We start from the raw sequence: 24,172 nt of genomic DNA on the forward strand, positions 1-24,172 counted from the left end.
TCTCTCAAAGTATTGAAATCATACTAACATGCAGCATCCTTGGTTAGTACTGGTTGAGAAATATCACTTGGTGGCCCAATTCCTGCTCTGTTTTCTGCGCTGACACGGAATTCATATTCATTTCCTTCCAGGAGTCCAGTCACTTTGTACCTAAGATCCGACACAGGTTTCTTTGAAACTCTGACCCATCTCACACCTTTCTTTTCTCGTTTTTCCAAATGGTAGCCTGTGATTTCACTGCCACCATCATCTGTTGGCCTCTTCCAGCTAACTGTAACAGTGTTTTTCGTAACATTTGATGCTTCTGGTTTACCGGGTGGACCAGGGGGCCCTAGTATGGAAGGAAAAAAAAAAAAGGTGAGAAACACTGAAATATTCACCCGCTGCAGTAAATTCATATTAAAACAAATTCACTTGTTTTGCTTACCAAATCTGTCTACCATTTTAACTGGTTCTGATTGTGTTGGTTCTCCCTTGCCATACTGGTTCACAGCTGAGACACGGAAGATGTATTCATTTCCCTGAATAAGCTTACTGACAACATGCCTACAAGATTGAATGTCTTCAGTAACTAGAGTCCATAGAAGCCGGCTAGTTTCTCTCTTCTCAAGTACATAAGACTTGATAGGTGATCCACCATCTTCTGTAGGAGGCGTCCATGTGAGAGTAGCTTTTTCAGCTGAGACACTGCTGACTTCAACTGGCCCTGGAGGACCTGGCACATCTAACACTTTTACGTGGACGTGCTCTTCCTTAGTGCCAAAAGGATTGGTTGCAGTGATTGTATATTCACCAGAATCCTTTCTAGCTGCATATTTGACAGTAAGTTTGGAAGAGGTTGGAGTTGATTCGATGAGAACAGTCTCTGAAATCTTGAAATCTTTTCCTGCTTTGGACCAGACCGAAGTTGGAAGTGGTTTGCCAAGGATGCTAATAGCAGACACTGTAATGGTGTCTCCAGCTTTAACAACCAGGCCATCTTTGACAGTAGGATCTATAACAATACTTGGTGCCTCTGTAAAAGAAAATAATTTTGTCAGGCAAGAAATAACATTAGAAAAGACACTTAGGGCCTAATCCCATCCAACTTTCCAGCAGTTGCAATGCAGCCTGGAGGTAAGGGAACAAATGTTTCTTTACCTTGAGGAGGCCTTTGTGATTGCCACCCCAACAAAGGATGCAGCGCACTCCCCACTGGCATTGCTGCACCGGCCCTGGAAAATTGGATAGGATTGGGCCCTTAAACGTTAATTTAGGAAAAGCAAAGTCTGTTTTCATAGGAAATGCTTACCATACTCATCCCTGCATATAATAGCTCCTGTAGATTCTGAGGGAGGACTAATAGCTCCAGCAGTGTTCTTTGCTCTGATTCTGAATTCATATTTTGAACCTTCGAAAAGGTCCGTTACTGTAAATGCACAATCCGGAACATTCACATGATTGGCTTTTGTCCATGATTTTGCAGGCAGATCACGTTTCTCCACTATGTAGCCAATCAGTTTGTGACCACCATCATACTTTGGTTCTGTCCAGATCAGAGTTACTGAGTTTCTAGTTACACTGATGACTTCAGGTTTCCCAGGGGGATCTGGACAAAAACCACAAAGAATAAGTAAGTGGTAAAACAGAATACGTGAATTTTCTACCTTAGGAAAACTTTCTTTAGTAACTTACCAATTGGATCTAGGGCCACAATTGGTTCAGATGGCAGGCTTGGTTTACCAACTCCAGCTAGATTGATTGCCATGACTCTGAATTCATATTCCAAACCTTCAGTTAACCCTGTCACTCTGAAGTCTTTCATCTTTAGTGGAGTCTTATTTGCCCGCTTCCATAAAATACTGTTTCTTTCTTTATATTCAATGTGGTAACCTATATAGCAAAGAAAGAAAAAACACACCAATTTATAAGTTTAAAATGTCAAAAGATCAATGCAAAAGTTGATGGAATAAAAAAAAATCAGTATTTAGGTTCCTGTCTTATATCTTCATAAGGTCTGACTCCATGTGTATAGGGCTGCAACCCTGTATACACCTTCCTGGAAACACAATATAATACAACAGAACACTTCTGAGTAGTGTTGCCAAGAATTCACTTCACTTGCCAAGTGTTGCCAACAACACTTCACTTGCCAAGAATTGTGCTGTAAGACATTATAATACTTCAGAATTAACACTCTGTAATTATTCGTGTTTTCCTAATATTATACATGCAAACAAGTCATAGAAGTTTCTGAACCCCAAAGGGGGTTATAGGCTGCCTGTCCACTCCTACCTACATTAGCCATTTTTACAAAGGTTTCCTTGCTGGGTCTCCTACAGGACATTCATAATCACTATATGGCAAGTGACAATTTATAAGCCTTAGAAGTCTTTTGCATTTGTGATGATTCTAATCTAGAAAATTCAATAATTTGTAGCCTGAAAATGGATAGGCAAGGTTATTGTGTATTATAGGGTTTATAAATTCGCTTAGGGAAGCACTGCACTATAAGAATATACAAGGGTGGAACATTAGAACATATTACATAATTATTTGCACTCAGGACTTTAGGAAAGGAAACTTATAAGCATATTAAGCAAGATGAGACTTCTGAAAAAAATACCTGTGATTGGTGAGCCACCTGTCTTTTTGGGATCTGTCCATGTTAGAGATGCGGAATCATGCCTAACTTCAACAATTTTGGGTGGTGGTGGAGCATCAGGAACATCTAGAGAATGTAATACATGTGAAGGAATTAGAATGAATCACAAATAGTAAACTACCTTGAAATGAACACATTGCTTTAGGCTTACCAAATGGGTGCCTTGCAATTATAGGTTCAGATTTAAGGCCTTCCCCGACTCCATATTTATTTTCAGCTCTGATTCTGAAAGTGTATTCGTTGCCTTCATGAAGTCTTGTAACTCTGTAGGTTGTTTTCTGGACAGCAGATACACACGTCACCCACTTATTGTTCACGTTGTCTCTCTTCTCAAGGATGTAGTTCGTGATTTCTGAACCACCATCATCTTTCGGTGGACCCCATTTTAATGTCATGGCGTCAGCTGTAACTTCATCAAATTTCACTGGTCCTGTTGGGATTCCAGGTTTGCCCACAACTCTCACAGAAATAGTGCCTTCTTTACTGCCAGCAATATTCTTCAGTGTGATTGTGTATTTTCCAGCATCATCTTTGTGGCAATCTCGTACAAGAAGTGTAGTGTTGACTGCTGTAGCTTCAAATGCAACTCTTCCTGTTTCAGTGAGAACCTGATCTTCACCTTTTTTCCACGTCACAGCCGGCACTGGCTTGCCTTTAATTGGGATTTTCAGATGGAAACTACTTCCCTCTCTAGCCAAATAGCACAAGCCTGGCAAGTCTCTCAAATCAAGATCGGGGGCCACTGTAAAAACAAAAGGAAGTGAATGATTCTGTGCATAGCACAATGAATGCATTTATTTAACTTCAGTAACTTCTGTTTTTCAAAGCAACAAAGGATCACGTGGCACCTTTGTTGTGTTTGTTACAACAACCCAACCCCCAAGATGTTCTGTCGTTTGCCAGACCAATATATTATTGCTATTGAGAATGCCTTGAAATCTACTCACCAATATCATCTCTTGCCACCACTGTAATTTCATTAGGTGTTCCGTACCCAGCTTCGTTTTGTGCTCTCACTCTGAAAGTGTATTCCTTTCCTTCTTTGACATCTCTTGTCGAATAATGGAGATTTTTGGACCTCATAACTTCTTGCCATTGATTTTCACCTACCATAAGCTCCACCATATATGCATTAATACGGCTTCCACCATCACTAATAGGTTTTTTCCATGATAAACTGCAAGATGACTTTGTGACAGCCACAGCCTTTAAGTCTACAACTGGTCCAGGTGTTTCTAGTGAGAAGGAATATTTAGAAATATTTGGTAAGGTTCAATGTACAATTAGAAGCACAATAGCCTTTTAAAGTTGCTATTCTATACACACTTACCCAGGAATAAGTCCCACTAACTCAGTGGGGCTTACTTCTGAGTAGAGAAGCCTAGGAATACACACTTAGGAACCTGATAGGTCAAAAATGTGAATTTTCTCACCAGAAGCTTTAACAGCATCACGAGTCTCACAAGGGTCACCAATACCATATTCATTTTCAGCAAAAACTCTGAAGAAATAAGATTTCCCTTCTTCTAAGTTTGAGATCCTGAAACTTGTTTTTGGACACTCTGTGGATACTGTAGACCATGATTTTCTTTCTGCATCACGTTTTTCAACCACATAGTTCTTGACTGGACTTCCACCATCAATTAAAGGAGGCTCCCATGAAATGAATGCAGAGTCTTTAGATGCTTCTTTTACAACCAAATTGATAGGTGGCCCAGGAGTATCTGTAGGAATACAAAGGAACCATATAAGTTATTGAACATAATCTAGAAAATACCTTTCAATTATTTGTTAATTAAATCATTTTTAGTTTTTAAACATACAATAATTTTAGTACTTACCAAGTACTTTGACCACAATGGTATATGACTTTTTGCCGCAGCTGTTCTCCAGATTCAGAACATATTTTCCAGCATCATATTTATTTACATTTTCACAGCGCAGGAAGGTGTCAAAATCAGTTGACTTGATGTCTAATCCTTGTCTGTCTCTTAAGTTTGCATCAACTTTAGACCAAGAAATCTTTGGAGCTGGTCGTCCTCTGACAGGTACATAAAGCCTCATTGTGACTCCAGCACGTAATACTAGAACTTTCCTTAACTCAGCATCAAGTTCTCCCTCAGGTGGAACTGCAGTTTAAAGAAAAGATGTATGTAAACTAAAGTGCTTATAAGTTCACTTGAAAAAATAAAGTTCAGTTTGAGTGAGTGAGGAAAGAGCGAAAGGGAAGAGAAAAACATGAAAAGAAAAGATGCCAGACCAGGGGGGATCAAACTTGACTCAGTTTTAAAAAAAAACACCTCTCTAAAAGTTATTTCAGGCTTCACTTTCAATTGCCAGCTTTCATATTATGTAAGACCTGGGGTATAGATGAAGCAGAGAGAATCCCCAGGACGTCCCCTACAGCAGAAATAGTGATGTCATCAGCAGGAGCACTCAGCTGCTGCTTTTGAAACATTTTCAAAGGACCTTTGCTAAGCAGCATCAGGCTCAGCAGATGGCAAACTGAGAAATTTGCCCAGGAGCATTTGTTAAAGTCTAAACCATTGTTGGCCAGTTTGTGGGCATACCCTTTTCCTCCTCAATTGATTTAATGCAAGAACAGCATTGCTGTTCCCCTAACCTTTTCCCCGTAACCTGTACCATTTACATACATCAGTGGTATTCAAACTGGGGCATTGCAACGCCCCAGCCTGTGGGTCCTGGCCTCTGCCCCCTTAAAGGGTGGGGGAAGCCAGGAGACAGGGGTAAGGCAGCGGTGCAATCCACAGGATCCACAGGATCACGCCACTCAGGGGGGCTGCAGGTGCTTGGGTGCACTTGCCCAAGCCTCCTGCAGCCTCCCTGCAGGAGGGGGTGTGGGGAGCCCTGCGCAACCTTTGGCAGGGCTCCCCAGGTCAGGAAAAGTGAAAGCGGAGCGATCGCGTCCCGTTCCGCAAAACCGAAAGCGGAGCACAGTCGCTCTGCTTTCCCGTCTGACGGGGCTGCAGGGACTGGGGTGCACCCTCCAGTCCCTGCAGCAGCCGTCCGTGTGTGGGGCGCCCTGTGCGAGCACCTGCAGGGCTCCCCAGGTCAGGGAAAGGGAGAGTGGGGCGATCGCGCTCTGCTTCTGCTTTTGCGGAGGCAGAGCAGATCGCTCCACTCTCCCTTTCCCTGACCTGAGGCGCCCTGCTGGCGCTCACGCAGGGCTCCCCACACACAGGGATGGCTGCTGCAGGGACTGGTGAGTGCATCCCAGTCCCTGCAGCTCCCTGAGCGACGCTTCCCCCCGCCCCTGCTGCCTCCCCCCTTGCCCCCGCAAAGACTTACTGCGGGTTTCAAACTCCCGGAGAGTTTGAAAACCGCAGACATATATTCTTAAAGTAAAACTATTCTTGATTTACATGTTTTTGAGATACCTGTTGCTTTTCAAAAATGTAATCCCAATGTAAAATGAAAGCGGCTTGTACATAGATTCATCCTATAGTTCAGTATATGGCCTCCAATTTCCCTGGAGTATCAAAGCTTCAAAACTAAACCCCTCGATCTCCACTAAAAATAATAACCTAACCTAGCAAGACGGTTTCTTTCCAGGATACTTACTTAAAATGTCTTTGGCAAGGTGTTTGTCTGGCACATCAGTTGGGTCACTGTATCCAATCTTATTTACAGCATAAATGCGGAACTGGTATTCTGTGTTCTCTGTGAGTCCAGTCACAACGTAATGGGTATCTGGCAAATTTTTAGGCAAATTGCACCTGACCCAATTATCAGTGTCTGCTCGTTTTACTTCAACAAGATAGCCAATAATAGGGCTTCCACCATCATATGCTGGTTTGCTCCAAGATAGGCTTATAGAGCTTCGGGTCGTATCAACCACTTTGGGGGACGAAGGTGGGCCAGGAGGATCTGAGAATGAAAAGAAGTTACACAGTGTATAATTATAACCTGGCAAATTGATTTGGGCATTCACACAAAGATGTTTTTAAAAAAATACGTATTCAACATACATTGAGGATCACGAGCATATGCTGCTTTTGATGGTCCGCTAGGTTTGCCTGGTCCAGCTTTATTGAATGCAGTTACTCTATATTCATATTCTGCTCCTTCTTGGAGTCCAGTGGCCTTTATAGTTCTTTCAATAACAGGCTTCCTGTTAACTTTTGTCCAGTTCACGACTTTAGTTTCACGTTTTTCAACTATATATCCAGTTATAGGGGAGCCGCCATCATCAGCAGGTGGTTTCCAGCTTACAGTCATGAAGTCTTTTGTTATGTTACTAATTATAGGTGGATCACAAGGTCCAGGGACATCTAGAAATAATTATTTGAAATGTCTTTAATCATCTGTTAAAACATACATCAACACTAATTGGTTAGAAGAAACAAGAAGAAGAAGCTTACCATATGGATTTTTAGCGACTGCATTGTCAGTCAAGATTGGATCACCAATTCCAAATTTATTTTCAGCACAAATGCGGAATTGGTACTCATGCCCTTCAATCAGTTTCTCAACACTGCAGCTAGTGATTGGGACATTGGCAGTGACTTGAGCCCAGTTGGGCCTGCTTGTTTCTCGTTTGTCAATAATATAATTAGTAATGTCCGATCCTCCATCTTCAAGTGGAGGTTCCCAGGAAAGCATTGCCCTGTCTGTATACATGTTCGTGATCTTGACTGAAGCTGGAGGACCAGGTTTGTCTGGAAAAGCAAAACAATGCGGTCAGTGAGGTCTCACCACTGTTATATTTTCTAAGGTTTAAATACAGTAATTATTACTTACCAAGTACTTTAAGCTTAATAGTTGCTGATTTGGATCCACTTGCATTTTCAGCTGTGATAGTATAGTCTCCTGTCTGCTTTCTATTTACACAGAAGAGTTCTACAGTAGATAAGTTTCTCTTGGTGGTGATCTTGACTCCTTCAGTTGGTTTTAGAATCTCTCCCTCTTTCTTCCAGGTAATAGATGGCATAGGCTTACCAAACACATTTGCCTCAAGACAAACATTGGTTCCAGCTTTTACTATAAGTAAGGTTTTCATACCTACACCTAGCTCTATTTTTGGTGGTACTGAAAAGAAACAAAAATTAATGGCAAAATTGGAACGAGTACTTAAAAGCATGAAGGATTAATTCATTCATTAATATAATAGTATCCAGTTAATATGTTCCTTACCATTTTCTGCTTGAATTGTCACTGGATCAGAAGGTTCAGAAGGACAGCTAATGTTGACCGCAGTTTTTGCTATTGCTCTGAATTGATACTGTGCATTTTCCTCTAAACCAGTTGCAGTGTACTCTTCCAGAGGAATCTGATGAGGAGTAGTGTTGCATCGTACCCATTTATCTCCAGGCAGCTTGCAGGCTTCAACAAAGTAGCCAATTAGCTTGCTTCCCCCATCGTGTTTTGGTCTTGTCCAGACAAGGGACACAGTACTCTTAGTGACATCAATGACTTCAGGTTTACCAGGTGGATCTGAAAACAAACCAGGTCAGGTTTACTACATCAGTTTGGGTATTTGATCTATAAACAATTTCAAATGATAAGGAATACTGTATGCAGAGTTCAGCTCCTCTGACATAAAGTGCTAAGTTTATTATTGAACTAATACTGAATTAAAAACAATTCAGAGAAATGAAGAAAGAAAATGTATGGAAAATAATTCCACCAAAATCAAGAGTTTTAAAATAGATTTCAATGATATATGTTCACATTTATATTCTTCTGAAATCTATGGGTCTTATAAGTGTTTATGTTTGATTGTGCCTTATTACTAATATATATGGAAATTAAGTTGACTTACTATTAACAATAATATATACATACAAAGTAACATATGCAAACATTTTACTAACCAACTGGAGTTCTTGCTGTAACAAAATCTGTTGGCTTGCTAGGCTTGCTTGCGCCAGCTTTATTCAGAGCATAAATTCTAAAGGTGTATTCAAGGCCTTCAATTAAGTTTGCACATGGATATTCTGTGGATCGCACAAGTGTATCATTGGCCTTCACCCACAGCAAACTGTTCCTTTCTTTGCGTTCAATGAGATAACCAGTTATTGGACTGCCTCCATCACTGTCTGGTCTGTCCCATGCCACAAAAATGCAGTCCTTGTTCACTTTGGTAACACGTGCATTCTTTGGTTCACTAGGAACATCTGCAGAGAAAAAGATGAGATAGAAAATAACATTATACTTTTTATCACTGGAAGCGTTTAAACAAGGGCCATGAAGTCAGACCTACCAGCTGAGTCAGACCTACCAAATGGGAACCTTGCAATCATCTTATCAGACGGCAGTGGCTCAGAAATTCCAAACCGATTTTCAGCACGAACGCGGAACATGTATTCTTGCCCAGGAGTTAGTTTACCAAGTCTGCAATTTGTCTTTGTGACAGAAGCGATTGCTGTTATCCAGTCTCCTCGGCTAACATCACACTTCTCAACCACATAGTTGGTGATGTTACTACCGCCATCTTCAAGAGGAAGATGCCATGACAAAGAACAAGCATCAGAATCTATATCAGAAATTTCAAACGGCGGCTGTGGTGGACCAGGGATATCTACAGAAAGATATTAAAAGATATGTATAAGGCAGTGGTAATTGATGAATATGTCAAAGATAGTTGTGTTGAGAATTAAGCAAGTAATCAAATGTACCCATGACGACCACTTTAATTTTCTGAGTAGCTACTCCAGAGCTGTTTTCAGCAGTTAGACTATAATAATCGCTATCTTTCCTAGTTACATCCTTAATGATCAGAACAGAAGTGTTGTCTGCTTTATGAACAGCCAGGCGGCTGGATGTAAGAACATCTTGATCTCCTTTCATCCATTTACAGGTTGGATTTGGTTTCCCATAAATATGTGCTTCAATCCTGAGTTTCTTTCCAGCCTTTATACTGATATGATCGGGCATCAGAATCTTGGGTGGCACTGAAATAAAAATTAAACAATAGAAAATACACATTTAAATCATACTGAAAATAATGAGAAGTGTTGTCTAATGTTCATTCATGGAAGGAGCTTCCATTCACTGAAGGAGAGCTGCGATTGTGGAACAACCCCATTTGTGAACAGAAGGAGCCCTTTGATAAGTAAAATGTTCCTTCTGGGAGTGGACACCCTTTCTTTTCATAGAGTGAAATGTTAGGATACCCATAACCTTTAGAGATATAATAATATCTCTTGGGCTTTTTAGTTTTGTTCACTGATGTGTTCTGCTGTTTTATTTTGATTTATGTATATTGGATTAGGTTTTAATTCTATTGAAATTGTCTTGGATTCATTGTAGAAAGATGAGATAAATATCTTTTAAATAATTAAAATAATAAATAATTACAGCTTCAAGGTTTCTAGTCCTGAGGGCTTCCCCCTCAATATAGTTCAACTGAAACATATGGTTTTTCTACATAGTTTACATCCTATGACTCAAGCAATGTGCTAATTTATTTAGCTAAATTTAGAGCTTGCGTCCTGAGTACACTTCTGTACTGCAGCGAGTCATGGACTCTTCGCTCACAACAGGAGAGGAAACTGAGCGCTTTCCACATGCGCTGCCTCCGACGCATCCTCGGCATCACCTGGCAGGACAAAGTTCCAAACAACACAGTCCTGGAATGTGCTGGAATCCCTAGCATGTATTCACTGCTGAAACAGAGACGCCTGCGTTGGCTTGGTCATGTCGTGAGAATGGATGATGGCCGGATCCCAAAGGATCTCCTCTATGGAGAACTCATGCAAGGAAAGCGCCCTACAGGTAGACCACAGCTGCGATACAAGGACATCTGCAAGAGGGATCTGAAGGCCTTAGGGATGAACCTCAACAAGTGGGAAACCCTGGCCTCTGAGCGGCCCGCTGGGAGGCAGGCTGTGCAGCATGGCCTTTCCCAGTTTGAAGAGACACTTTGCCAACAGTCTGAGGCTAAGAGGCAAAGAAGGAAGGCCCATAGCCAGGGAGACAGACCAGGGACAGACTGCACTTGCTCCCGGTGTGGAAGGGATTGTCACTCCCGGATTGGCCTTTTCAGCCACACTAGACGCTGTGCCAGAACCACCTTTCAGAGTGCGATACCATAGTCTTTCGAGACTGAAGGTTGCCAATACATTTAGTTAAATTTATACCTGTCTTCTTTTTCAGAGTCAGGGAGTTTTACAATATCTTAAAATGATGAGAGACACTAAAATACAAATTTCAGTACCTGTCCTGTGCGTAAGTGAAGCAAGCAAGTTACTACATCACCAAGCTGCCTTGCTTGTACCCACATAGTGTTTTATAGGCTAGAACTAACAAGTCTTGAATCTAGAAGGCTGCAGAAAACTACAGTAAACACTTTTACTTCCCTCCTAGTAGTCAGTCGCCTGTGGAGAACTTGAACCCATTGCAGATATTTAGCTAGTGTACGTCTGAGGGGGTGGCTCAGGAAAATCTCAGGGGGTGGCTCAGAAAAGGAAATTAAGAACTTGTTGTGTACTGTTTCTGCTGAGATTCATCCCCTCATGCCCCTGAGCTGCCCTGCTCCTTCCCTGATCCTCCTTTGAACCACCCACATCTTACCTATAGTGCCTGTGCCACATATTATCTACACTGGCACAGTACCTGGGAGCTGCTGGCACATATGTAGGGCCTCCAGCCATCTGCACTGATGGTTCTGAGGTGCACAATGACAGTGCAACTTTTGCAAGCAGTTAGAGGTCTTAAAGCAACAGATCATGAGATCCACTGCTATAGGCTATAGAATGGGCTGCAATTCTATATGTGCTTTCCTGGGAACAAGTCTCACTGAACACAATGGAACTTAGTTCTAAGTAGACATGCACAGGACTGCACTGTAATCCAGTTTATAAGGTAGTAACGTTTTAAATATCTTTAAGATCGGACACACAAAGCTAGATGTTTAGATCAGGTGTATCAAACTCGTTTCATACAGAGGGCTGAAGTTAGCATTCATGGTGCCTGCTAAGGGCCGGAAGTGACATCATAAAGCAGACAGTGACAATCATTAAACAGATGTTGGCCAGGACTTTGTTCTCACACAGAAACTCACTAGCTGCAAATAACAGAGGAGAAAATGAGCAAATCTTGTTCATATTTTCCATATACGAGGGAGCCCAATTATCATGCTGGGAGAACCTAATTATAAAGGGGAGCCAGATAAATTGCTTCTGGGGGCCACATTTGGCCCATGGGCCTTATGTTTGACACCCCTGCTCTAAATGTACTGTTCAAAACAGAAAACACATCTCGAATCACAACCATTTCACGGAATATAAGGCAATGGATAATTATAAGTTACTTACTGAGTTGTTCTTTAACTTCATACATGCCCTCAGTTTCTCTTGGTGCACTTACTCCTACAGCATTTCTAGCAGCAACTCTAAATTTGTACTTTTTCCCTTCCTTTAGGCCGGCAACCACAATATTAAGATCTTTCACAACAGAGTACTGTGTCCAGTGATCCTCAGCTTGCCCCTCTTGTTGGTATGAAATAATGTATCCATCAATTTTAGAGCCACCGTCACGTAAGGGAGGTAACCATCCTAAAGTAGCACTGTTCTTTGTAATTTCAGTCACTTCAACTTTTCTTGGAGGATCAGGTTCACCTTAAGAAGAAAACAGGTAGACATTAAAATATTTACATTTCAAGAAGTGCTTCAATTAGATTCTTTCTAAGATCATGGCATGCTCCTGTGCTTGATCAGGATGTTCTTAACAGAATATATAAATATGAGAATTTATTAGGCCACTGGTTACTGAATTTCGTAGTACTGAGGGCCATTATTCTGGTTTATGAACCACAATGTTCCTTACTTTATGGTCACCGTGTGAAATAACATGCCTTGCAGTGTAGTCAGTTGACATATTCAGCTACAAGTCGTCAAGTGATGCATAACGTGGTGCGCAGAAACTAGGGGTGCGTGTGCATTGAGTCCTCCCATTGAAATGGATGGGACCTAGTCCCAAGTGTTCAGAAATGTGTTCAGAAAAGTATTCACAAGTTTAAATTCCAATTTTGACAAATCATTTAGTATTGGTCATTCACGTATTTATGTAGCTTTGGAGGGGGTGAGGTTGCAACAAGCCTGGCCTAACGGTGATGCAAGCTGAAACTGTCACATGGACTGGTGCCCTTAACAAGGCAGTGAAATCTCCCTTCCTCTCAACCAGCAGCTTCTCTGTAGCAGAATAATGCTGCCCTGCCCTTACTGCTTGCCTGTTCTGCGGGCTGTTCTGCACATGTCTGGAGAAGTCAGCTGAGCAGCAGCAGGACAAGTAGCACAGCGGGAGAGGGCGAGAGAGGCTGCTGGAACAGTGTGTGCTTGCTGAGCGTATGACTGAGTTATTCTTGTGTTTGTGTGCGTGTGTGTGTTTTCTAAAGGTTGGCTTTCATGATGTCGATTTTGAGTACTGAGGGGTGTCATCACATCTCATGCAGTGGAACATCTTGGGCTGGCCCTGGGTTACAACCACAGAGACAAAATTTAAGTGTTCTAATTTTGAAACATTCCATGTATTTTGTGAGATTCTGTCATATTATTTAAAAGTTCTGATTGTTTTGAGTTTGGTAGCTTTATCTGTGATGGCTCATTCATACATGCAAGCCATGGCTTCGTGCTGCAGCATGTGTAAACTGGCCATTACTTTCATGTAAGTACAAAATTAACAAGTTTCATTCTAATTACAACTTTCCGCAAGTTTTTCCTCTAAGGCCTTTTAATGCATGCATGAAAATTAACTTGAAGATTCTGACAATACCACCAGATTTCGCATTAGAAGTGCCAGCTTATATGTAATTGTAAAATTAGGGCATGTAGATGTCTAAATATCTCAGATATAAAAACGTTCACTTATTTTTAAGAAAAGCCCCCCAGCTGTGGATGCAGATGGAAGGAGAGTTGCCTGGTTCCCCGCCTGTGTGATGTGCTGGGCAGCTATTGGTCGGGGGAGGAGGCAAGCCTGGGGCGCATAGTTTAAAGGCTAGCGCCCATGCTTCCCCCAGCCTCTTGGTTCCTCGGCAGCAGCAGAAGGAGCAGCAGGGAGCTGCAGCATTGAGGCAACGAGGGACCAGCATGGCAGGCCAGAGGGGCTGGGGAGGGGAATCTGGTACCAGGGGTGGGTTGCAACTTTCCTGTGGAAGCTGCTGTGGAGCTTTGCTGATGATCCCCTCGCCAGCGCCGGGTGGCACCCACGTGGCCTTTCTATTCAGCCCCTCCTCCGCATTGTTTATCCCCAGTTGGGCAGCCACTCCGCCTTCTACTCCTCAGTTCTCTCCCTGGGTGGGGTGGCTCTTCCTGGGTGGGGTAGCCGCCCAGGTGGTGTTCATTTTAGCCTCCTCCACCTCATTGTTTATCCCGGGCTGGGCAGCCACCCTGCCTTCTCCTCCTTCCCGGATTCTCTCCCCGGATGGGGTAGCCATCCAGGAGCTCTCCCCGGGCGGGGTAGCCACCCATGTGGTGTTTCTTTCAGCCCTCCTTGTTTACCCCTCCCTGGCCCCCAACCATGTGGCATTCCTCTGCCTCCTCCTTGTCTTTCCAGCCGTGACTTTGCACGTGTGCCTGTTCATCATGGAGGTGGCAGAGGAGGGGTGGAAGGTGGCTCCAAGGCTCTGAGCAGGAGGCTCTGAGCAGCATTCTCATTTCTAGTTGGGGGGAAAGGGGGGCTTCCCACCTTCCTTCACCTTTCAGTTGTTGGAGGGAGAGGAGGCAAAGGACCTTGTTAGTGCCACTTCATCTCCCACCCACCCCTCGCTTATTTGGTTGGACTACAGTGTGGGGTACACTGGTTGGCTGGGCAAGGAAGGCATCTGAGCTCACCCGTCTTTACCCCCCTAACTCGTGCATTAGCTTTGCATTGCCTGTGTGTGTGCGCGGGTTTCCTTGGGTTTCTTTGGGCTGCTTCTTAACTGAGGGTGGTTGGAGGACTCTGCAGGGCAAAGACTGGCTAGGCATTAGTGGCTTGGGCAGACCTGCACCTGCTATTCCAGCCCACGGGGTTCTGACAGGGTTCAGACTCTAATATTGGCTGCCTTTGGCTGGGCCTGGGTGTTCTGGGATACAAAGTCTTGGATTTAACCTGGGTTTAGGCAACTGGTGGTTGTTGTTGGTGAATCCTTAGGCATGCCAAAAAGAGTTCAGAAATCAGGGAGGGGGGCAACCAGGCTATCCCCCAGTAAGGTGCACTTGCACCTTCCTCCATCTGATGAGGGGGATGAGGAATCTAACAGGAGCCTCAGGGTAAGGGTGGAATTTTTGGAAAGGGCCCTGGCAGAAAGTCGGGGGGCAGTTGTGCCTTCAGTGGCTCCTGCTTCTCCAGCGGTTCCCCCGTCATCCTCATCTTTGGCTCCTTCCCACAGTGGTGGGCCACAGCATGGGGATGGAACACTCATGCAGTCCAGCACCAGTTTTGGTTTTACACACAATGCTGTCATTCAATCATGAGTGACAATAATTGATTTTGACTGTCTGCACAATCATGAAAAGTTGGAATCTTTTGGGTGAAACAATACAAAGTCTACTTCAATGAATACTTACTTAATGGATCTGTGGCCAGGATTGGCTTGGGTGTGTCTCTTGGAACACCAGGACCATATTCATTGACGGCAGACACTCTGAAGAAATACTCGGTGCCCGGTACAAGGTTGCTAACTTTAAAACTGGTCTTCTTCACATCGGCAGTAACTTTTGCCCAAGTCTTTCTATCAGCCTCACGCTTTTCCAAGATGTAATGTGTAACAGGGCTACCACCATCATTTTCCGGGGGCATCCATGAAACATGGCAGGATGTTTTTGTTACATCTTTGACGCCTAATTCTGCTACTGGTCCAGGAGTATCTATGAAAAAAAAATCAATTCATTTATATTATTAGACCATAGTTTCAAATGAGATAATAGCTTTCTACAAAAAAATCAAATTGTGATCAATAATACAATGATCTATAATAAAAACAAGATTAATACAAGCTGCAGTTATCTCAGTTACTTACCAAGGACACGGACATTCACAAACACAGCTTTTTCTCCAGCAGGGTTGACAAGTGTCAAAGAATATTTGCCTGAATCATCCCGTGTTGAATCGGGGATGACAAGGAAGGCCATTGTGTCAACCAGGTCAACTTGGCCCTTTCTGACCACATTATCGATTCCTACTCTCCTCCAGGTGACTTTAGGTGCTGGTCGTCCTCTAACAATGGCAAAAAGTCTTATGGGGCAGCCTGCTCTGACAGTGACTAACTTTCTCAGGCTTGCATCCAAATCAATCTCAGGAGGTTCTGAAAAATCATATAAAAATAAAGTTTAAATTTTGAAAATAAATTTCAAATAAATCTGACAAATAAGCTGTAATTTAAGGGACAATTGGCCAAATTACCCAGTATTTCCTTAGGAGAGACAGCTTCCTTCAAATCAGCTGGTCGGCCGAGGCCAACCTGATTTTGGGCAGAAACACGGAACTCGTATAGTTCTTTCTCATCCAGGCTGGTCACTGTAAATTCCGTATGAATAACTTGAGCAGCAACATTACATCTTTTCCATCCATCTTCAGGTCCTGCTTTTTCAAGTTTTGGTCTCATTTCTATCACATATCCAATAATTGGAGCACCACCGTCATAGACTGGTTTTCCCCATCCGAGAGTAATAGAAGTCTTTGTGCTGTCAACAACCTTAAGATTAACGGGAGGACCAGGTGGCTCTGTAAGATAATGTAAAAGTACAGACATACATATTCAGTGACTGAGAGAATGCCTGTGATGTGAGATCACACAATGCAGCTCTTTCCCTGCCCCCTCTTGCATGCTTGGCAGAGGTGGGGAAAGCATGACTTGTTTGGCCACTTTTTTGCCCCCTCTTCTCTTTTAATTTGCTGGCAGGTTTTTGCCCATGTGTTGCCTTTTACTGCTTTTGTCTTTAATAGCCTCCTTCTTTCTCTTTGTTCTTTATGGCAGCCATTTTTCCAGTGGTCTTTATTGCTTTTCCTTAAGGTTTTGGTGGCTATTTTGTGTCTTGGGTGAGTTCACTCCCTCTGGGGCTTTGTTATTTTAAGCTGAGCTTTTGCATCTTTTCTTCCATTACTTGGCGAGTGCCTTGATCACAGGGTGTGTTACTTTATTAAGAACTTGCTTTGTGTTTGGTCTTTTCTTTCAGTGTTGGTGTCTACTTGGCTTACTCCCCCCCCCTTTTGCAGCACAAGCATTTTTAATTGCAGTGACAAACCTTCATCTCCGACTATTTTACTATATGAATTACAAATTAGGCATATATAATAAGTTAACTGAAGGGGGATTTATAGATTATTGTTATACATAGGGCTCAATCCTAACCCACTTTCCAGCACCAACATAAGGGTAATGCAACTTTGAGGTAAGGGAACAAACATTGCCATACCTTGAGGAGGCCTCTGTGACTGCCCCCCAACTGCAGGATGCAGCACATGTCCCATTGGCACAGCTATGCCAGTGCTGGAAGGCGGGTTAGTATTGTGCCCATACTTAGAAAACAAATGTGTGGATTCTTAAAGCATGTATGTTAATTTATGTCAGTATGTGGGGAGGTATGTATATATAGCTTGTGCTATAGCTTGTATATATCGCTTGTGCTGCCCAGATTGTGTCCTCTGCCCACCCATTCTGTCTAACTGCAGTGGCTAGGAGAGTGATTGGTGAATCAAGGCTTCCTGGTTTAGAAGCCTATGACAACAGTTGAATAGGGGAATACGATAGGTGGCTGCACGAGGATAAACAGGGTTGCTTGGAACTACTCACTGGAGGGAAGCCACTTCTTAACTTTTGCAAGGTAAAACAAATCAAAACCAAGGAAAACTGATTATGAGGTTTGCACAACCCCTATCAATCCCCCTTTGTATATTATTTATGGCTTGTCATTTATGGGGAGAGTCCTGTCTGAGAAGAAAAATTATGAGATGTTTTGAATCTTGGAACCAGAGAGCAAGGACGGCAGTGGTTATGAAGTTGGACTGGATCTGGAAGATCCGAGTTCAGCCTCCTGTTTTAGCTATGATGCTTCCTGGATGATTTGGGGCTAGTAATTATCCTCTAGGCTAACTCACAGTGTTGTTGTAAGGGACAAGAGAAGGAACCACGTACACTACCCTGAGCTCCTTGGAGGATGGTGGCATAGCATCTGATAAATAAGTGGTCCTTTTGGATGGAACCGATTGATTGGAGGGCAGCTTGGCTGTCACTCCTTTGGCTCAGTATAGTGTAATAAATACCATCATATACAGTAATGGTGCGTAGGATTACAGCCTGTGTCTTTATATTCTAAAATGCCAATTAAACTTAGTCAAAGTGTTCCTAGATTAGAACCCTCATCAGACATTCTGCCAGTTACTCCATAATCATCAATGAAGACTTCTACACAAATGACTGGGGATATGCCAGGTGATTGCCAGATGATTACTGTGAAAAAGTTCATTTAATTTACAGTGGTTTAAAAAGAATTGTTTACTTATCACACACTATTGCTTGCACAACATTGCTCAGTCCTTTGAATAGAGGCTCAGGTCTCACAGACTTCTCTATTTGCTCCACCTTACAACTGCAAAACATATACATTGCTGAGCAGCAAGATTTGATATGTTTAGGGGATTGATTGGTCACATTCCCTGTAGTTTTACTGCAATACTCCCATTCTAGCATCACTGGATTCAGCTGTGTAGCCAGGAGCTGATGCTCTGGGTCCAGCTGTTCCTCTATTGGGTTGGATAATTTCTTGATCAACCTGCAGCAGGGACTGTGAGCTATGTGGCCCTTGTGGGCTGGTGGGAGTTAAATGCTAGGCTACCCCCCCCCCCCATGTGGCAGGTGTTGTGTGGGCCGGAATTGTCAGCTGGGCATTCAACCTGAACTCAGCAACGTCAGTGGCTGAGCCAGGACCACTCACACATTGCTTGCTCAGCTCAGTGAGGTTGGCTGGCAAGCCTTCTGGTTGGATGCAAATACAACTGCAAGGCTTACTGGTCTGTAGGAAGAAGTGCAGTCCAGCTGCCTCAACCCTTTGGGGTTGACTGTGAAAAGCTCTCTCTATCTCTGATAGAGGGTAACTTTGAGTGAGATTTGCGATGCCCATTGATTACCTGGGGGAACCAGACTGTTCCCAACATAGTGGTCCCCACACTTGGGGGTTTTGGAGTTAGGTTTCTCTGCTGCAGGTGTTTGTTTCAATAATGTGGCCCATTTAACCCATGCTTCTGTCTCACATGCTTGTCAGGGGCACGGGGTAAAGGTACAATATGTTAAATTAAAAGATGATTAATACAAAAACATGGAAGTTCATTACCTATCGGGTCCTTTGCTATTGCTGGTCTTGATGGGAAACTTGGCTCGCCAACTCCAATTTCGTTTTCTGCCTTGACACGGAACTGATATTCATGACCTGGAATCAGATTCTGAACTTTTTTCCGTCTTTCTGGGATTGCAGTTTTGGTAACAGGAACCCATCTTAGGGATCGTTTTTCTTTCTTCTCCAGTATATATCCTGTTATTGATTTACCACCATCATATTCTGGTGGATTCCAAACTACAGTCATCTCTTCTTTGCTCACCTTTGTGATTTCTGGAGGATCAGGACGACCGGGTCTATCATATTTTGTTTTGGCTATAATTGGCTTTGTCTCTGTTGGTGGACCTGTACCTATCTTATTCTCTGCTCGAACCCTAAATATATATTCATTACCTTCTATGAGATGTGTTACGTGTGCATAGTTTGTTAGTATGGCAGAAGAATACGTAGTCCAAATCATACGCTTGCTTTCACATTTCTCCAAGATGTAGTTCTGTATTTCACAGCCACCATCATCTTCAGGTGGGTCCCAGCCGACTGTGCAGCGGTCACTTGAAATATCAGATACCTTCAAATTTCTTACAGGTCCTGGTTTGTCCAAAACATTTACAGTAGCATATGCAACAAAGCTACCAGCTGTATTGGTAGCAGTAATAACATATTTACCACCATCACTGCGCTTTGATTTTGCGAGACTGAACTTGGAAAAGTCTGAAGTCGTTTCAATTTTGACCCTGGGAGATCTGGTGAAATCTGTTGCATCTTTATCCTTTGTCCAGGATACTTCTGGTTGTGGCTTGCCTCTAAGTCCTGCTTCAAGTTTAATTGTTTCACCAGCTTTCACAGTAAGCACTCCAGTTAATTTCAGATCTAGTACTGGTTTCTGCAGCTCTTCCTTAACAACAACTTCACTCGTCTTCACCCAGTTACTTTCACCTCCTTCATTCTTGGTTTGAACTCTGAACTGATAAATTTTATTTTCAACACACTTGTCAACCATGTAGTGAGTTTCTTTGATGCTTCCTTTGTGCACCCTTTCCCACTCATCTGAATCCTTCAGCTTTCTCTCAACATGGTAGGTTAAATTGGGACTGCCACCATCATAATCTGGCCTTCTCCATTTCAGATACACAAATGTCTTTCCTGTTTCTGCAATGTGAAGGTTTTCAGGCTCACCGGGCCTTTCAACAGGATTAATGGCAAGAATAGGAGTTTTGGTCTCCACAACTGGGCCTGGACCGACTTTGTTTTCTGCACAGACACGGAAGAAATACTCGTGATTTTCGATGAGATGTGCTTTTACCAACCGTTTAGTAAGGTCGGAAGAAACTATTGACCAGCCTCTCTGGCTTGGTTGACGATATTCTACTATGTAACTTGTGATTTCTGAGCCACCATTATCTTCGGGATTCTCCCAAGAAACCATACATGAATCTTTAGTGACATAGCTTACTTTCAGGTGCTGGCACGGTCCAGGTCTATCAAGTACGTTAACGATGCATGATGCCTGGGCATGTCCACTGCTGTTCTTTGCTGAAATGAGATACTTGCCATGATCTGCTCTTGTAGCTGTTTTCACTTGTAGCTCTATGTGAGGGAATTCATGAATTACTTCAACACGCTTATCTTTTACTAGTGTTTTGCCATCTTTAGACCACGTTATATCAGGATCCGGTCTGCCTCTCGCTTTGCCAACAATCTTTATTGTTTGGCCTACTCTGACAGTAATCATATCACGGCAGGTCACATCCAGCTCTAGTTCTGGAGGGGAGAGAATGTCTTTGGCAAGAACGGTTTCTGGTAATTCTCTGGGTTCTCCCTCCCCTACAACGTTAGCAGCTTTTATACGGAACCTATACTCATTGCCTTCAATTAAACCAGGTACTGTAAAAGCACATTGTCTAATGAGCTCATCTTTATTAATTCTGTTCCACTGTGTAGTCCCAGCTTTCTGGCATTCTACAACATATCCCAGAATAGGGCTACCGCCATCTTTGAGGGGCTTTGTCCACACTAATTCAGCTGTTTCTCTGGTCTTATCTTTGAGCTTTGGATTAATGGGAGGTCCAGGAGGTGAGAAAGGACGCAATGCTTTTATTGGGTCAGAAACTGGAGATGGTTTGCTTAGGCCTACAATGTTTTCTGCAAAAACACGGAATTCATATGTGTTGCCTTCAAAGAGGCCTGTGGCTCTGAACTTCAGATCAAGCACTGGTGATTTGTTGACGCGTACCCATTTGCCTGATATTTCACGGCGTTCAAGAATGTACCCACTTATTGGACTTCCACCATCGGTTTTTGGTGTAGCCCAAGTTACTGTTGCAGCATTTTCTGTAATATCATGAACTGCTGGTTTACCAGGTGGGCCTGGTGGGTCAAACATATGCTTGGCAATGGCTGGTTTTGAGTCAAGAGGGGCACCAATGCCTATCTTATTTTCTGCACGCACACGGAAAATATATTCACAGCCCTTCTGCAGACGTGGAACTTTAATTCTAGTTTGATTGGTTCCTGAACAGACCACTCCCCAGGTTTCCTTCTTTGACTCTCGCTTCTCAATGATATAGTTAATCACAGGACTTCCACCATCATCTTTGGGAGGTCGCCAAGCAATGACCATGTGATCAGGAGTTACTTCTAGAATATCAATTGGGCCAGTTGGAGGGCCAGGAACATCCAAAACTGTTAGATGCACCGGTACAGTTTTGCTTCCAGCTATATTAGATACAGTAAGCAGATATTCCCCAGTGTCTTTTCTTGCACAGCTTTTAAGAGTGAGAACTGTTGAGTAATTATCAGTATCAATCTTGTAATTGCCTTCCGATTTAATTTCAGTGTCATCGGTTACCCATTTGGCAGTGGGTACAGGTACACCTCTCATGATTGCAGGGAATCTTACTGTGGTACCCGCTTTTACAACCAGGCCTTCTATTAATTTCACATCTAGCTCCACTGTTGGTGGCACTGGAATAAAGAACACAAGTACATAAAATTACCATAAGTTTTCTCCATCCTAATAGTTAAGCAGGAAATATTAAAATAATATACAATCACATAAACTTAAAGATACCTAATTTTTCTTGACATTCTATCGGTATTGTTGTATCTGGAAGACCAAGGCCCACAATGTTTTGCGCTTTCACACGGAATTTGTAAATCTTTCCTTGCTGTAGACCAGTGACAACACATTCGGGCACACTGACGGTTTTGAATTTAGTCCAGTCCTCTGCACCTTCCTCTTGGAACTCCACTAAAAATCCAGTGATTTCAGCTCCACCATCACGATCGGGATAGTTCCAGACAAGGGAGACCTCTGTCTTGTCAGCATCTATATGATGCAAGTTCTTTGGTGGGCCAGGAGGATCTTTTAAAATAAGATGAACATGGAGTTAGCATATCTCCTTTAAACAGACAGAAATATTCATGTGCTAATGCTTACTGCATAGATGAGCACATAGATGAACCATGGTTCTTATAAACACTAAATAAAAATTGACTGATGCTTACGCAGTGGATCCATAGCCTTAATTGGCTTGAGGGTTTCAACATAGGAACTTCGTCCATACTGGTTCTCAGCAGCAACACGGAAGAGATACTGTGTACCTTCCATAAGGTGTTTCGCTAACAGACTGTGTTTCTTAGAGGAGGAAGATATTGGTACCCACTGAGCAGAAGCAACATCTTTCTTTTCCACAACATAATTAGTAATGACAGAGCCACCATTGTCCTCGGGTTCCTTCCAAGTCAGATAGCAAGAATCCTTTCTAACTTCACTGACTTGTAGATTCCTAGGAGGCCCAGGTTTATCTGAGAAAGATGAGATAAACACAAGACATTTGTTAAATAAAACACATTTAACATCTTTATTTAATTGATGTATAAGAATATTATGCTAAATTTATTCCCTGCAATTTGCAACCCTTATATCATCATTGCATGTTGCTTATTTGTAGAGGAGAAGGAAGACAGCCAGATGGACTCAATTAATTTATTTATTTACAAATTTATATCCCACTTTATCTCTTGAGTGGACATTCAAAGAGGCTTACAACAATACAGACATTAAAATAACCTAAAAACAGTATAGAAATTACAAATCTCATTAAAAGCCAGCAGCAAACAATAAAAAGAATGCAGCCCATAAAACTAATCAGCATAAAGCTGATTCCCCGACCCCCCCCCCCCCACAGATACCAAAAGCTGCAGATACCTAAATCCACAGTTTTCGCCTCTTTAAAGCCTCCGAAGGCAACCTGTCTTCCGTCATCTCCGGATGGCTTCAGAAAGCCCTCTTGGAGGTGACTGGAGCTGTGCTCTGGTCAACTTTGGGTGGTCCAGGTGGAGCTGAGCCTGGCTTAACGTGTGCCTGGACGACCCGCATTGAGCCAAATCCGCAGATATAAAATCAACGGATAAACAGGCTCTACCTGTATGTCTCCCAAATTTGGGGAGATGTTGATAGAGTTCCTCAAATTTCATGAAGAAGGGTAAGTTCAACTTGATGAATATAAATAAGGTGGAAGGGAAACTGTAGATGCTATTCATTGCTTTTAAATGGATTTTTCTCAAACATCTAAATTGTGAAGTTGCAATACAATTGCATAGTAATCTGCAAGCATTTGAAAAAAATTGGGCAATTTTATCCCCAGAAATCCTGAACATACTTCTAAAATGTTTAAAATTTATTCCCCTGAGCTTGAAGTATGATTGCTAAAAGGTAATTTAAAACTATAATTACATCTTAATGCTTCATGACTGTAGATAAATGTGTTCCTATCAGTCACATCAGTTATAGTTTTGTATTTTGCAATTAAATAATAAAATTGAAACTGAATTGTGAATATAATATTACCTAGGACAACAACTTTTACTGAAACAGTCTTTGATCCAACTGGATTTTCTACTGTCAGGGAGTAAATCCCTCCATCTTCATGGGCAGCATTACGAATTTCTAGTTTACTACCAACTCCTGTAACCTCAATATCTGCTTTTGGAGAAACTTCCTTGTCTTCTTTCTTCCAAGACACCTTTGGAAATGGGACCCCTTTAATTACAGCACTGAGTCTCAATGTGGTTCCAGCTTTTATATGCTGTTCTCTTGCCATATTAGCATCCAGGATTAATTCAGGAGGCTCTGAAAAAAAGAGATTTCATTTTCAGAACAGATCGATTTTGTCCCTAAAAATTTTGCTTAATTTGATGATTTATATACTGCATTTTGACAAGAAGTTCCCAAAATGGTTTACATTACAAA

At 42.5% G+C, this 24,172-nt stretch overlaps 1 protein-coding gene across 1 annotated transcript in view; it reads right to left on the minus strand.

Moving 5' to 3' along the window:
* TTN (titin) overlaps window positions 1-24,172 on the minus strand; it is a 322,156-nt gene that overhangs the window by 47,169 nt on the left and 250,815 nt on the right. Inside the window, exons 235-259 of the mRNA XM_066621689.1 lie at window positions 23,771-24,052; window positions 22,426-22,725; window positions 21,989-22,282; window positions 18,916-21,882; window positions 15,989-16,309; window positions 15,606-15,890; window positions 15,154-15,453; window positions 11,923-12,225; window positions 9,283-9,558; window positions 8,886-9,185; window positions 8,479-8,781; window positions 7,799-8,098; window positions 7,406-7,693; window positions 7,027-7,323; window positions 6,634-6,936; window positions 6,227-6,532; window positions 4,486-4,773; window positions 4,078-4,368; window positions 3,592-3,879; window positions 2,796-3,386; window positions 2,606-2,710; window positions 1,675-1,872; window positions 1,292-1,588; window positions 428-1,015; window positions 29-331 (exon numbers count right to left, since the gene is read on the minus strand). Coding sequence (XP_066477786.1) covers window positions 29-331; window positions 428-1,015; window positions 1,292-1,588; window positions 1,675-1,872; window positions 2,606-2,710; window positions 2,796-3,386; window positions 3,592-3,879; window positions 4,078-4,368; window positions 4,486-4,773; window positions 6,227-6,532; window positions 6,634-6,936; window positions 7,027-7,323; window positions 7,406-7,693; window positions 7,799-8,098; window positions 8,479-8,781; window positions 8,886-9,185; window positions 9,283-9,558; window positions 11,923-12,225; window positions 15,154-15,453; window positions 15,606-15,890; window positions 15,989-16,309; window positions 18,916-21,882; window positions 21,989-22,282; window positions 22,426-22,725; window positions 23,771-24,052 — 10,374 coding nt within the window. The remainder of the gene's footprint in view (window positions 1-28; window positions 332-427; window positions 1,016-1,291; window positions 1,589-1,674; window positions 1,873-2,605; window positions 2,711-2,795; window positions 3,387-3,591; window positions 3,880-4,077; window positions 4,369-4,485; window positions 4,774-6,226; window positions 6,533-6,633; window positions 6,937-7,026; window positions 7,324-7,405; window positions 7,694-7,798; window positions 8,099-8,478; window positions 8,782-8,885; window positions 9,186-9,282; window positions 9,559-11,922; window positions 12,226-15,153; window positions 15,454-15,605; window positions 15,891-15,988; window positions 16,310-18,915; window positions 21,883-21,988; window positions 22,283-22,425; window positions 22,726-23,770; window positions 24,053-24,172) is intronic.

The sequence above is a fragment of the Tiliqua scincoides genome, chromosome 1 (genome assembly GCF_035046505.1).
Source record: "Tiliqua scincoides isolate rTilSci1 chromosome 1, rTilSci1.hap2, whole genome shotgun sequence".
NCBI lineage: Eukaryota > Metazoa > Chordata > Lepidosauria > Squamata > Scincidae > Tiliqua > Tiliqua scincoides.